General features: G+C 42.3%; 1 protein-coding gene across 1 annotated transcript in view; it reads left to right on the top strand.

Annotated features, from left to right (window-relative positions):
• The window catches only part of PPFIA2 (PTPRF interacting protein alpha 2), a 627,181-nt gene that overhangs the window by 71,479 nt on the left and 542,129 nt on the right, over positions 1–13,573 (top strand). The window contains exon 2 of the mRNA XM_065422644.1: positions 9,024–9,034. Coding sequence (XP_065278716.1) covers positions 9,024–9,034 — 11 coding nt within the window. The remainder of the gene's footprint in view (positions 1–9,023; positions 9,035–13,573) is intronic.

Raw genomic sequence — 13,573 nt, 5'->3', positions numbered from 1 at the left:
GGTAAGCAACATGATAGTGCACTGAACTGATGTATGGTAGGGCATAAACAAATATTACATGGAACAGAGAAGCGAGCAATGTAATCTGTGAATTAAAAATAAATAGATTTGGATGGATGGATAATTTAAAAATAACTGTTCTCCTTTAAATGAAGAGTGTGTGCCAGGTCTGCCTTGCTCCAGGCCTCTTCTCCCTCTGTGCTGTTGTGTGTTTGAATTTAATAATAATTTGAGATTGTCAAATAACAGACTCAAATGAAATCATTTAATCAAAGATGATCAATCAGAGATTAGTACAGCACCAGACAGACCTTGGTATAATGTAAAGAGCTGGGCTTTGTGTCCCTCTCCTCTGTAACTGGGGGGATACTGGCAATTTGCACTCCCCAACACAACTTCCAAAACCTCTGCTTTTTTTTATAGGGTATGAGTCAAAGAAACCCCTTTTTGGAGGGAAAAATACTTTCCCATGGTTAAACTTACTGTCTTCTGCTAATTAGTGATGAAATTTCTTTTATGGTCCTCAGTTTACCTGACTAATGAGTTAAAAGGAATCTCTAATCCAGTCATTGTTACTAATGGCTGTGAAAACCAACAGTTCTCAATTAGTTAAAACATCTTTCAGTGGGTCATTGTTTCATTCGTTACAGAACCCATCCATAATAACAATTATTCCTTATTGATCACCCAGTCCATTACACAAAACATCTATCATTACAAGTATCCCTTATCAGTCACCCAGTTTTGTTTACAATGCTTATATGCTTCTGTGGACACTTTTAATACTTTGAGGGGTTCTTTTCCCTGGACACCTGGATACTTGAAGGTGCTGAGAATAATTAGTTATAGCCCAACACTCAGTCATATTAAATTCCTGAATACTGGTCACTGTCAGATTAAGAGCCAGGCATTGTGGGCCTAAGAATTCAAACATGCTGTTCACTAACAGCATAAAGATTTTGGGAGAATAGTTAATATGTGAATGAATTTAACATATTAATAAAAGAGGACTAAAATAATTAATATTTACTAACAGGTATTACAAGTGCCATAGGGCCTACTGGGTTGCTCTGTCATGTAGGACAGGAGATGAGTGCTTTGGCTGTTTTTGCCTCTTTCTTACAGCTGTGCAGAGATTTTTATTTTTGCTGTACGGGATGGAGGAGATGACTTTTTCTTTGGATCAGTTGTTGTGCAATCGGCTATCTCTGGACGGAGCATCCTCCTGGTTGACTGGCAATTGCTTGAATGGAAGAGGGCGACTGCCTGAATGAAAAACAGTTTATGCTCCGGAGGAAGCTGGCTCTGAAGGGTTTTTAAAACCCTTTTTACCAAGATGCCTGAAAGCCCCAGGAAGAAAAGGGCCTAGAGGCCCTACTACCTGGACAGAGGGCATGGCTCTGCTCCCCCATCAAGTGGGGACATGGTCAATGGCATTTCCTTTACCTCTCCTCAAACATGCACACACGAACACAGGCAAAGGAGGCTTTCTTTCATGTCACCTAGTTCCTAGCTATCTAGACTGGGCCTGTTTGGTTGCAAGGGATCATGTGGGCTGTTATAGCTCATCTACTCATGGCTTCAGGAGGATCCCAGGGCAACTGCTTCTCTTCCTTCGCAGGCAAGTTGTGTTCACTGGTGACTCAGAAGAGGAAGAAATATGCCATTAATAGAAGATAGGAATGGTGCATCTGGGGTCCTGGGGTGAGTTGGGGGCTCTTAAAACTGGGACTGGAGAGCTTGATTTAGGTCTCAGCGGAGCACAACAGCCAGCAACCTCATGATGGTTGGTGAAATGCTGGTGGGGTTTTAGAGAAACAAAATGGGTGAGGTAATATCTTTTATTAGACCAACTTCTCGTCTTCAGCTCTGTGTAAGTTCGAAAGCTTGTCTCTCTCACCAACAGAAACTGGTTAGATATCCTGGGACCAACAGGGCTACAGCAACGCTGGATACAACGGTGGGGTCGCCAGTATGCACAAAACATCTGGGATAGATGCTGGTGGGCATGTCATTAAACCATAGAGCAAGGGATCTGTTCAACAAGGACTACCAAAGCCCTTGATTGGCACCCCTATTTTGGGTTCAGTTGTCTGTCCTGTTCTCCACCCCTAGCTTGTAGTACATGCCTCCTTGGAGTATGTAGTGGATCCTTATCCTATGGCATCCCGGGCAAGTCATTCTGGGCTTCCATCACAGGCGGTCCACCTTGATTTGGAGGGGTAAGGTGAAGGTACAGGCTGTGTCTGAATTGCTGGTGGTGAGTGGGCCCTTCTCCTCATAGACACCAAGTTTCTAATCTGCCAGGGGCTGCTCCACCCAGGCCCCACCGCCACTCTACCCCTTCCCCCAATGCCCCACCCCCACATCACTTCTTCCCACGCCCACTTCGTCCCCCCTCTTCCCTGCCTCTGCCTGCCTCTTCCCCGCCCAGTTCCGCTCCCTCCCCCAAGTGCGCTGTGCCCTCGGTCCTCCCTCCTCCCCCCCTAGCACCTCTTGACACCGCAAAACAGCTGATCCGCGGCAGGTGGTAGGCACTGGGAGGGAAGGGAAAGCGCTGATCAGTGGAGCCCGCCAGCGGGCATGAGGTGCTGGGGGAAGGGAGAGGCGCTGATCGGGGGGTTGCTGGTGGGTGCTCAGCACCCACCATTTTTTTCCTGTGGGTGTTCCAGCCTTGGAGCACCCATGGAGTCAGTGTGTATGTTTCTCCTTGTGGTATATGTTACACAAGGGAAGGACCATTCATAGGGGGCTGATTCCTTTCATAAGGACAGGTGAGGTAGAACTTGTGGTTTGGTGAGACCACATGGCACTTTTGTTTAGGGGCATGGATGTATCAAGATCAGGGCTTGATTCCTGAGTATGTGGTTAACCTTTTGTTTTTGTTTGCATGTTGACTTATTTTTTTAAAATAAAAGTTGTGCTGCCAGAAGCCTATATTAATATTTCATGTTTTGTTTTGGTCACTTGGTGGAAAAATAGAGAATGGCACTCACCGGGTTTAAATTCCTGTAAGTTGTTACAGTTAAAATGACTAACTTATTAAAAAGCATTACTTAGATTTGCATTCGCTAAATAAAAATGTATGTGGTTAGGGAGTTTATAGCACTTCAGTTGTTCTACAAATGGATGTTTCACTGAATACTAGCACTACTCTAAGATGCAAATTATGGTATGTATTTATGATATTTGATTTCAGGAAAACATACCTGCAATCGTCTTTCTGAATAACTGAGAAAATAACATTATGGTACCTTTTATAATAACATTATCTTCATTGTGTCTGTGTCATCATCTTATTTCCTCTGTTTCAATTTCATTGTGATGCACTCACTGCTTGATCTCCTTCAAATGCAATTTTCAAGCCTGTCAAAAGTGCACTTGTCTTGAAAATATCATTTGATTTACATATCACTTTACTAGATTATGTTACATATGCAAGATTTAACATGCTGAAGCACTGTATTGTGTTTTACTAAACACAAGGTTGGACTGATATTGATAGCCTTGTTAAATACATTTCAACTTAAAATTAGGTAAAGTAGGAAGTAAACTAATTGATTGATATGTTAATTTTAACCTCTTAATTCCAAGAATCTGAGTCTTGAGAATAAAAATTCAAACTATAATCCAGTTTATGTGCCTTTTGTAGAGACCACATGCTTGCTTTAAGGCTGTGATTGTTTTTTTCTTTGTTTTTCCCTGTTTGGTCCCATCTTTTCAGTACTAGGTTTTGTAGCATCCCCTATCTATTTCCTCTACACCTTACTCCTGAAGGAATTCTGTGCCAAAAAGTTAAAAATTATGGGCACAATATTTTAAAATTCTGCAAATTTTATTTGTCAGTAAATAAATGTGTCTCCAGCACGGCAGTGGGGAGCACAGGACACTGGCTGCATTGAGGTGAGAGATCACCCTGAAGTCCCCATCTCCCCCAGTACAGGGACTCGGCAGTGAGGCTACACAAGACCCTGACACAGTGCAAGGGCTGGGCCTGCCCCATAAACACCCTGGGTCCTGCCCATCTGCGCCAAGTATACTAGGTGTGGGTAGACAGGCTCAGCTCAGCAGGATGCAAGTGTGGAGGGGCTTAGTGTGCTGGGATCCAGGTGTGGGGTGAGAGGTTTCTGTGTGGGGCAAATCTGAGTGTGGGCGGCACAGTGGGATGCATAGGGACTCGTTGGGGGGTTCCGGGTGCAGGGGCAATAGGACTCTGCAGGGGATCCAGGTGAAGATGGTTGGGGCTCAGCAGGGGGAGTCTGGGTGTGGGGAGATGGGGCTCAGCAGGGGAGGTCTGGGTGTGGGAGGCTCAGTGGGGAGGTCCAGGTGCTGGGAAAGTGAGGCTTGATGGGATGGGGGACCAGGTGCAGCTGGTTGGGGATCAGTGGTGTGGGGGGCTAGGTGTGGGGGGCTCATCAGAGGGGTCCTGGTGTAGGGGGTAGGGCTTGTCAGGGTGAGGGTTTGATGGGCCTGCTTAATGGGGGAGTCCCAGCTGTGCCGAGGGGTTGCTGCATGCTGGGATCCCGCCTCCCCCAGTGATTTCCCCTACTGCCTTTTCTTCTCCATCCCCCCCCCCTCACTCCCACATTCCCCTCCCCTGCCCTATTCCACCCCCCTGCCCTATTCCACTCCCTTCCTTCTCCACTGCCTTCCCTCCCACCCCCCCATTCAGCCCCACTGCGGGCATTCACTGTTTCACAAACAGGAAGGCTCCCATCACACAGAAGGGAGCTTGACTGGCACTAGGACCCAGGAGGCAGCGTTGAGCTGCAGAGTCAGTGGAGCCAAGAGACAGCCTCCTTCAGCAGTGCAGCTCTGCATTTGCAGAAATGGGGGAGGGGGGCAGAGGCATGTAACCCTGTGTGCTTCCCCTATGCCTCATCTCTGTTTGGAGGGGGCATTCCCCTCCCCCCAAATCTGTGCCCATGATCGTCACCGCACCCCTCCCTCCACAGCTTCCCTGCCATTTTCTGCAAGGAAGCACTGGAATTCGGGGGGGGGGGGGGGTTTGAGGGGATCATTTTCTGCCTGCATGCAGTCATGCAGAATCCCCCCAGAAGTAACACCTCTCCAGAGCAAACATATGATGTAACAGGTGGAATTGTAGTCCCCACACAGGAGGGGTCTGTGTAGGATGGGGAAGATCCAGTCTGGTCATGAAATATGATATCTACCATGAACCTGTGTCCTTATGAAGACCTTCTCTGTTCTTTACACATAAACTACCTCTCTCCTTAAAAAGGGCTCCTATTACCATGGCTGTTTACTTTCTGGGAAGAACAAACTAAGCATCATAGCTCTCTTAATGTTGCCTGTCCAACTAGTAGATGTTGCTGTTGAACAAATCAAGGTTTCCTCTTCCTGGTGATATGTACATAATAAATCTTTGCCATACACTTCTGTCTTCCATACATTATTTCATATAAGGGGCAGAAAATTCCCTAAATCTTTTCATACTCCACCAGGCATGTACTGTAGCAGAAAATTGCACATGTCTATCTATTGAAAACTCTGATTTGCTTCTAGAATTTCTGAATGTTTGTATGCCTAAAGCAGCACGTGACACTTTTATTTATGTCCACTATATATATATATATATATACACCCACACCCACACCCCCTGAGTATATCTGCAAAATATAATGTTTGGATACTTAAATTAATATTTTGTTGCCTAAAAAGTTATTTTTTAAATATAAATTGTGCCAAGATGTGTTTTGCCATTCCTTGGCATAATAGTTGGGACTTCCGTTAGGGTTAGAAACCTTAAATATCTAAAATAGACTTTACTTGTCAAACATATAGTCAGACAACTGTAGATAGTGCTGGTTTGGGATAGGCAATTTAATAACATATTTTGCTTCGTTTTTAAATTGTTTTAATAGAACACAATCTCTCTATCACCGCCGGTAAGGATTATAATAATTTGAGTGAGTAGCTTAGTTTTCTTTTCTGAATTTAATGTAAGTTTTTCATTTGCTACACTTATGTAAATGTCATTTTATCTACTCATTTCTATGATTGTCCTTTTCTCCTATGTTTGCTTAGTAACAATTCTTTTGCTGTCCTGTCATATACTTGTGTACACTTGATTGTATTAGATTCTGGTGTTTCACTGTCAGGGTAAGATTCTTTATTTTGTTCCTAAAACCTTATTTCTTCCTGAGTAATAGTTTTGGCTTCATTTTTTATTTCTGGAGTCAAATGTGTATTAATCTTTATAATGGAGTTAATTTCCAGAGCCCAGTTTTCAAATATGGGTACCTTAATAAGATTTTCAGCATCTAAATATAGGATGTAAGATTAGGAACATGGTCATTTAGATGCCTGGTTTGTATGTATAAGGTGCCTACCCTGGAGAACTTACATCTGAAACATATTTAAGACCATTTTCCCCAAATTTCTGTTTCCATTATCAATATAGTTGCTTGCTGACCAGATAGGAAATGGTTCTTTCATAAGCAGTTACCGATGAGTAAGTATTCTTTTTCAATGTGAAATATTAATATTTTAGAAATATGTATAAATGATAATGTATTTAATATCTGAGTTGATTTTAGAGGTGCTGAGTTCCTACAGCTCCCGGGAGTTCAGGATGTTTACCCTAAACACATGTTGAAAGCGGTAACATGTGCCTGAGAGGCCAATTAACTTGCCTACTTGCACCTGGAGGGGTAGGCCAGGTCTAATTAGAAATAAAGCCCACCTGGGGGAGAGCAGGGCTAGTTCCCATAAAGAACTGTGTGAGCCCAGTTGGTAGGGGAGGAGATACAAGGAGAGGAGGTGTAGAGAGTTCCCTCCATCTGGGAAGCAGCCTGAAAGAAGGCTGAGAAGCAGAGCATAGAGACTACTCCCGAGATGAGCTGGAAGCCTGTACGGTGACAGGGCCCTAAAGACCTGTAGCCTGCCTGAGCCCCTGAGTGAGGAGAGGAGTGTGCTAGCCCCTGGACAGAGGGATTACTGAAAGTACAGGAGCCTGAGAAAAAACATGGGGAAAAACTGTAGAGGATGAGGAGCGCTTGTTAGAAAGGGGAGTCAGCTGAGCCCAGCCAGGCTGATGGTTTTGTTTTGTTTCTGTTTCTGTTAGACTTTGGTAAAGGACTCTATGGCTGGAGGGCCAGGACATGCCCGTGGCCAGGGTAGACCAAAGGACAGTAGGGGGAAACTGAGGCAAACGTTGCTGCAGCCAGTCTAGAGGGGGTATGTTGAGGTGACTATTTTGCCACACTGAAAATCAATCTCAATGGTAATATTCCCATTGGTTTCAATAGTCTTTTGGATCAGTCCCCTATACTGCCAAAAGAACCAATCCTTAATATATGTACTATTCCCCTATACACATTAAAATATATCAAGGGGGAGCCTAATGCTTGTGAGCTGAGCCTCTCTGAAGTGTGAAAAATTAAGTATATTTGCCTTTTGGTATGCAGAAGATTGGAAATGGTCTACTGTTCCATGTTAGCCAAATAGACAACAAACTAAATTTTATTTTTAAAAGATTTTAATCCACTCTTAAATGAGGTAAAGTTGGTGACATTTTAAAGGAGAAAGATAAGTGTCAGATTCACTCTTCAGAACATTTCAAAAGGAAAAATTGGAAGTTATTAGAATATTTGTTGGATTTGTGGATGCCCTGTATCTTTTGGTTTTTCGAATATTTATGTGGCTAATGAGCTCTTGATTCAGAGGGTGCAGTATCTGGAAAGCTAATACTCTGTGGGGTACATAGTAAACTCTGTAGGAGATAGCAATATTTGAAAGCCATTTATATCCCAGTTCCATGAGAAAAAAATCTTTTGGTGTAGCTCATCTAGAATGCAAATGTTTAGGGGCAATTAATAAAGAATATGGTAATGAACATATTTAATTGAGACAATGTAGGTGAGGTAATAACCTTGGGACAGAAGTTGGTCCAATAAAAGTTATTACCTCTCCTACCTTGTGTCTCACGTATCCTTGGGTCAACACATCTACCACAACACTGCAAACAAGTCTTTGATTGAGGTATAATCACTTGGCATTTATTTGGGATAGGTCATTTTCAAAGTTCTTTCTGGGGCTCTGTTGGAACCACAAAGGCTAGCGCTGTCTGGCAATGTCACTCTGGTCACAATACCCCTGGACACTCTGTCATACTCAGGGGCAGGGGACAGGGCTACTTCTAAGCCCAGGGATGACTTTTGTTGCAAGGACGAAGGTTTAATCCAACAATGACAGTCCCAGCAAATATTTATCCATGACCAAAAACAGCTCCAGGTGGTTTAATATCCTTTTCTCAGGATTTGGTTAGTCCTGCTCCCTGTAAAGCCTCTATCAATTCAACAGCCTAGTCCAATGTACGGCTTAGAATGCCTTTTATGCCTGAATGCCTGTGGCATCCTCATTGATATAAACCTGCTAAAGCTCTCTTTTCATTAACGGGAAATTGTGCAATTCCTTGTAGTAGCAGCTGCATACCCTGTAAATGCATTGAACTTTCTATCGCATTGTCTCTCTTACAAAGACCAACTTTGTATATAACATTTGATAGGCAGGGCAAGGCCTAGGTGCATTGGTGCTCTAAGGGAAAAAAGTTTTTGAGGCAAGTTTGCATAGAGTATATGTCTCCTTCATCTGAACTCCAGCCCATCTCCAGCTGGGTCCCACATGGTGGAAGAGACTTTGTGAAAAAGCTGACAGATGCTGAAACTTCATACGCAGGAAGAATAATTTTGGAGTCACTTGTAGTTTGACACCCTAGACAGTCAGTGATCTAATTCCCCATCCCCTAAAAGCTCTGGCAGGGAATGGGCACCTACAACCAATAGCAGCACTTAAAAAAGCAGTAAGTGTTTCAGTTTTGATTTATACATAAAAAATGTATAATAATAGATTATACTTAATCCTGACATGAGGGCAGGGGACTGGACTAGATGACCTCTCGAGGTCCCTTCCAGTCCTATAATTCTATTATTCTAAACTTTATGGACTCTCTTTCTGACGCATAAAGAAAGTGTTTTTCATGGTATTTTAAAAAGAGAGAGGACTTGGAAGTGTGGAAAAGCGGGAGGGAAGAGATTAGGGATATCACAGAATCTGAGAAATGTAGGGCAGGAAGGGACCTTGAGAAGTCATCAAACCCAGCCCCCAGTGCTGTGGCAGGACCAAGTAAACCTAGACCAACCAGCTTTTAAAAAACTTCCAGTGATGGGGATTCCACAACCTACCTTGGATGCCTATTCCAGAACGTAACTACCTTTATAGTTAGATTTTCCTAATATCTAACTTAAATATCCCTTGCTGCAGATTACTTCTTGTCCGACCTTCAGTGGACATGAGGATGATAATCAATTGTTCTCCTTTAGAACAGCTCTTAACATAATTGAGGACTGTTTTCAGGTCCCCCCTTCCCCCTGTCCTCTTTTCTCAAGACTAAACAGTTTGTTTAATTTTTCCTAAATGGTCAGGTTTTCTAAACCCTTTATCATTTTTGTTGCTCTCCTCTGCACTCTCTCCAGTTTGTCCACATCTTTCCTAAGGCCTCCCCCTGAGGCCTCACCAATGCAGAGTAAAGCAGAGCAATGACCTCCCATGTCTGCCATACGACACTCTTGTTAATACACCCCAGAATGATATTAGCCTTTTTTGCAACTGTATCACATTGTTGACTAGTATTCAATTTGTTATGCCTTATAACCCCCAGATCCTTTTCAACAGTACCTCTGCCTAGCCAGTTATTCCCCATTTTGTAGTTGTGCAAATGATCAAAGGGAGAGGAGGAGGGAAGAGGATGTTAAATGAGAACCCACTCATGTAAAGATAGATCATTGTTTGCCTTCACTGATACTGTAGTTAACATACTAATTAATCTGCGTTTAACAGAGTGGGTCACCAACTAAATTGACTCCTGAAACCAGAAAATTGACTCAAGCAGTGGGTTGGGAGAATTATTTGAATTAAGCTAGAAGAAAATCTATTAAAGCATTACAACAGGTATAAGTTGTTGTCATTCAAAAAATACATGGCAAAGGCAAGCTAAGTCAACATGCTTTCAATGGTAAAAGCAAGCACATTCACAAAAAATGTAATACATAAATAGCTGTCTTTGTATAACACTGTTTTGCATGAAATGACAGTTTGTAGTAACATGTTTGATGTACAAAAAAATAATCCCACTGCCAAGACTTTATTTTTAGGCTGAGACTTGACACTTAAAAGAATGGCTTTCCCCTTTAGGGTTGGTTCTTTTATTCATAGTACTGTTTTCTTTTTTATGTTTCTACTTACTTTATTTTAAGAGTATTTGCATCCATCAAAGAACTAAAACCAAGTTGTATGTATTACTGAGAAGAAAACAAGTGTTTTACCTGGGGCTTCTACAATGAGTAATTGAGACATTTGTAAAATCCAACCGGTTTCTTGGCAGCAACTCTAATGCCTGTTGGTCTTCTGGCATAAACATTTTTGGTTTGGGCGTATTATAGACTGGAAAATAAAACCCAAGATTGTATAGGGTATCCATTTCAAAATATCAGCCTATCACTCCTCATGTCCAACAATCTAAAATTGTTCTTTCCTCAGCAGAAAGCAGGCAGAAAAAGCAATCTAGGGCCTGCTTCTCCTGGCCCTTACTCTCATTTTGCAGTCCAAGAGAATTATGCCTAATTTACACATGTAACTAAGGAGAATCAGGTCACTAGAGCCATCACTTTTGATTTTCTTTAGCTGTCATAGTTCTCCTTTTCTATTCAGATTCCCAGTCCTTGTGAAAACTCAAGCAGACACAGGACTTTTTTTTTTACAGTTGGAATGGAAAAGAAAAATGAAGGCTGTACAAAGGTTTGTGTGATAGCATTCCTCCTTGCTGTCAGTAACATCTGGTTAGCCTACTTCCAATTCTGCCCTAGATGCTAGCAGGGAAACTATTCTGAACCTAAAGCTGTTGCAAAGACCATTGCAGAGGGAGGATTACCCCTTTCAGACATTAAAAAACTGAAACAGAGCACAGCTAAAAGCTGTCTTCGAACTGGCTGCCAGGAATGCCATGAGATGGACATGGAAAAGTGACTACACAAGAGTATTAGAACTTTTGAAGCTATGTGTGTTGATTAAAACTAACCCACACATACTTATAACTCTCTTTCAGCAGCTACCTGGAAGAAGATAAGGACAAGATTTTAAAATGCAGAATATGCAATTCCCTTTTTATGCATTTGCTACAACATGCACCCAAGTCTTGGAGACTGGGAGCATAAGGAGCTCAGATCACTGATATTACTTCCATGTCTCTGAAGGAGAGACATTTCTGTCCCTGAATGGGGGAAGGAATAGGTGGAAACTGCCTGGTTTCCCTCCTTCCCTTATTTTCCTCTGCACATTTTCTACACAAATTTAACAATGAAAATAATTACCAGAATTGTTGCCTTTTGAATCCATGCTGTTTACATGTGCCAAGACTCAGAGGCTCTTAGCGAGATTAAACAAGGCAATTATTTCAACATAATCTGTCATGCTAAAGTGAGAGAAACCATTAAGATTTCAACTTGAATTAGAGATGTGGTTAGATTAATCTCATCTGGGTTGCTACTCTATTCAGTATCACAGGGTATGGGGGAAATGCAGGGCCGGCGCTTCCACTAGGCGACCCTAGGCGGTCGCCTAGGGTGGCAGGATTTGGGGGGAGGCATTTTGCCGCCCTTGGCAGAAATTCGGCGGCGGGGGGTCCTTCCGCTCCTGGTCTTCGGCGGAAATTCGGCGGCGGGTGCTTCCCTCGCTCCGGGACCCGCCTCGAAGACACGGAGCGGAAGTACCCCCGCCGCCGAATGCTCAGAGGAGGAGCGCTGCCGCCTAGGGCGGCAAAAACCCTGGCGCCGTTCCTGGGGAAATGCAATACAAGAGCATAACATAGGAATAAAAAGGAAAAGCTGCACACCATGTAGACCGTTGTTGGAGGTAATATGGTCAGAACGGCATCTTATTGCACATTTTGTAGAATTCTGAGAAATTTTACCCCCAATTGGACACAGGTGACCCATTATGTGAAAGATCACTGAATTGTTCCTCATCACTTGGTGCAAGTGAGTTGATTTGCAAAGGTATGAGAAATGCCTGACCCAGTAAAATACCAGTTGAACTAACTATTGCTTTTGGCATACTGAGTAATCCTAAAGATCTGGTTGGGACAATCCAGACCTGCCTTCGCTACTGAATGGATTTGATCAGTGTGACAAATCACTGAAATGTGGACTCTGCTTACTTTTCTTGCTCTCCTCTTTTTTTTCTTACTCTTTCCTATTTTTGCCATCTGGGTAAATTTCTGTCTCTCATGTGAACTATATGGTAAATACTTCAGTACTTTAAAATTGACATTAAGGACAGCATGAGTTTTGCCAAGTAGGACCTTCAAGATCGGAGTCAGTTTTTGTGAACAAAAAATGCTCACCATTTGACAGGGGAGAGGGAATAATATAAAGGAGGCTAGTCTTACATTTGTTAAATCAAGATTAATGTTGATTGCCTCACACATTTTATAAGGCGTGGAAATCATTTATAACAAGATTAAGCTAATGGAGGGCTATTTTGTAATGTTTTTTATTGCATTATGTTTGAAAAGCAAATAGGAATAATAGAAATGTAGGACTCGAAGGGACCTTGAGAAGTCAAGTCCAGCCCGCTGCACTGAGGCAGAACCAATTAAACCTAGACCATCCCTAATAGGTGTTTTCCACCATGTTTTTTAAAACCTCCAATGATGGGGGTTCCACAACTTTCCTTGGAAGCCTGTTCCAAATCTTAACTACCCTTATTGTTGGAAAGGTTTTTTTTTCTAATATCTAATCTAGATCTTGCTTGCTGCAGAGTAAGCCCATTTCTTGTCCTATCTTTAGTGCACAAGGAGAACAACTGGTCACCTCCTCTTTAGAACAGCCCTTAACACATTAGAAGACTGCTGTCAAGTTCTCCCCTCAGTCTTCTTTTCTCAAGATTAAACATGCCCAGTTTTTTAACCTTTCCCTCATAGGTCAGGTTTTTCTAAACATTTTACCATTTTTGTTGCTCTCCCCTGGACTCTCTTCAGTTTGTCCACATCTTTCCTAAAGATTATGAAACTGAACAGAAAAGTATGTGTAGAAATGAGATTAAATAATTGACTGTGCAATTTTAACTATCATGTGCTGTGTCTGAAATGCATTATATTTTGTGTTATTACCTTTACTTTTTCACACTATTAAGTACAGTAAGATAATTGCACTTTTTAAACCATTGGAAGCATAATAATTCGGGGTAGTTAGAAAAACAATGTTAGATTTAAAAGGAAATATTCAACAAATACAAGGAGGATGACTAATAAATAGGAAGAACTGGAAGTATTGGAACAACAAAGTAAAGGAAGCAGTGAGAGGAAGTTAAATCCTAGTGAGGAAAATAGAAAGGAGCATAAATTCTGGCAAATGAGGTATAGAAATATATTTAGGAAGGCCAAAAAAGAATTTGAAGAACAGCTAGCCAAAGACTCAAAAAGTAATAGCAAAATTAAAGTACATCAGAAGCAGGAAGCCTGCTAAACAACCAGTGGGGCCACTGGACCATCGAG

This window comes from Emys orbicularis, chromosome 1, assembly GCF_028017835.1.
Source record: "Emys orbicularis isolate rEmyOrb1 chromosome 1, rEmyOrb1.hap1, whole genome shotgun sequence".
In the NCBI taxonomy this organism is placed as follows: domain Eukaryota; kingdom Metazoa; phylum Chordata; order Testudines; family Emydidae; genus Emys; species Emys orbicularis.
This window is presented reverse-complemented; position numbering and strand designations above follow the sequence as displayed.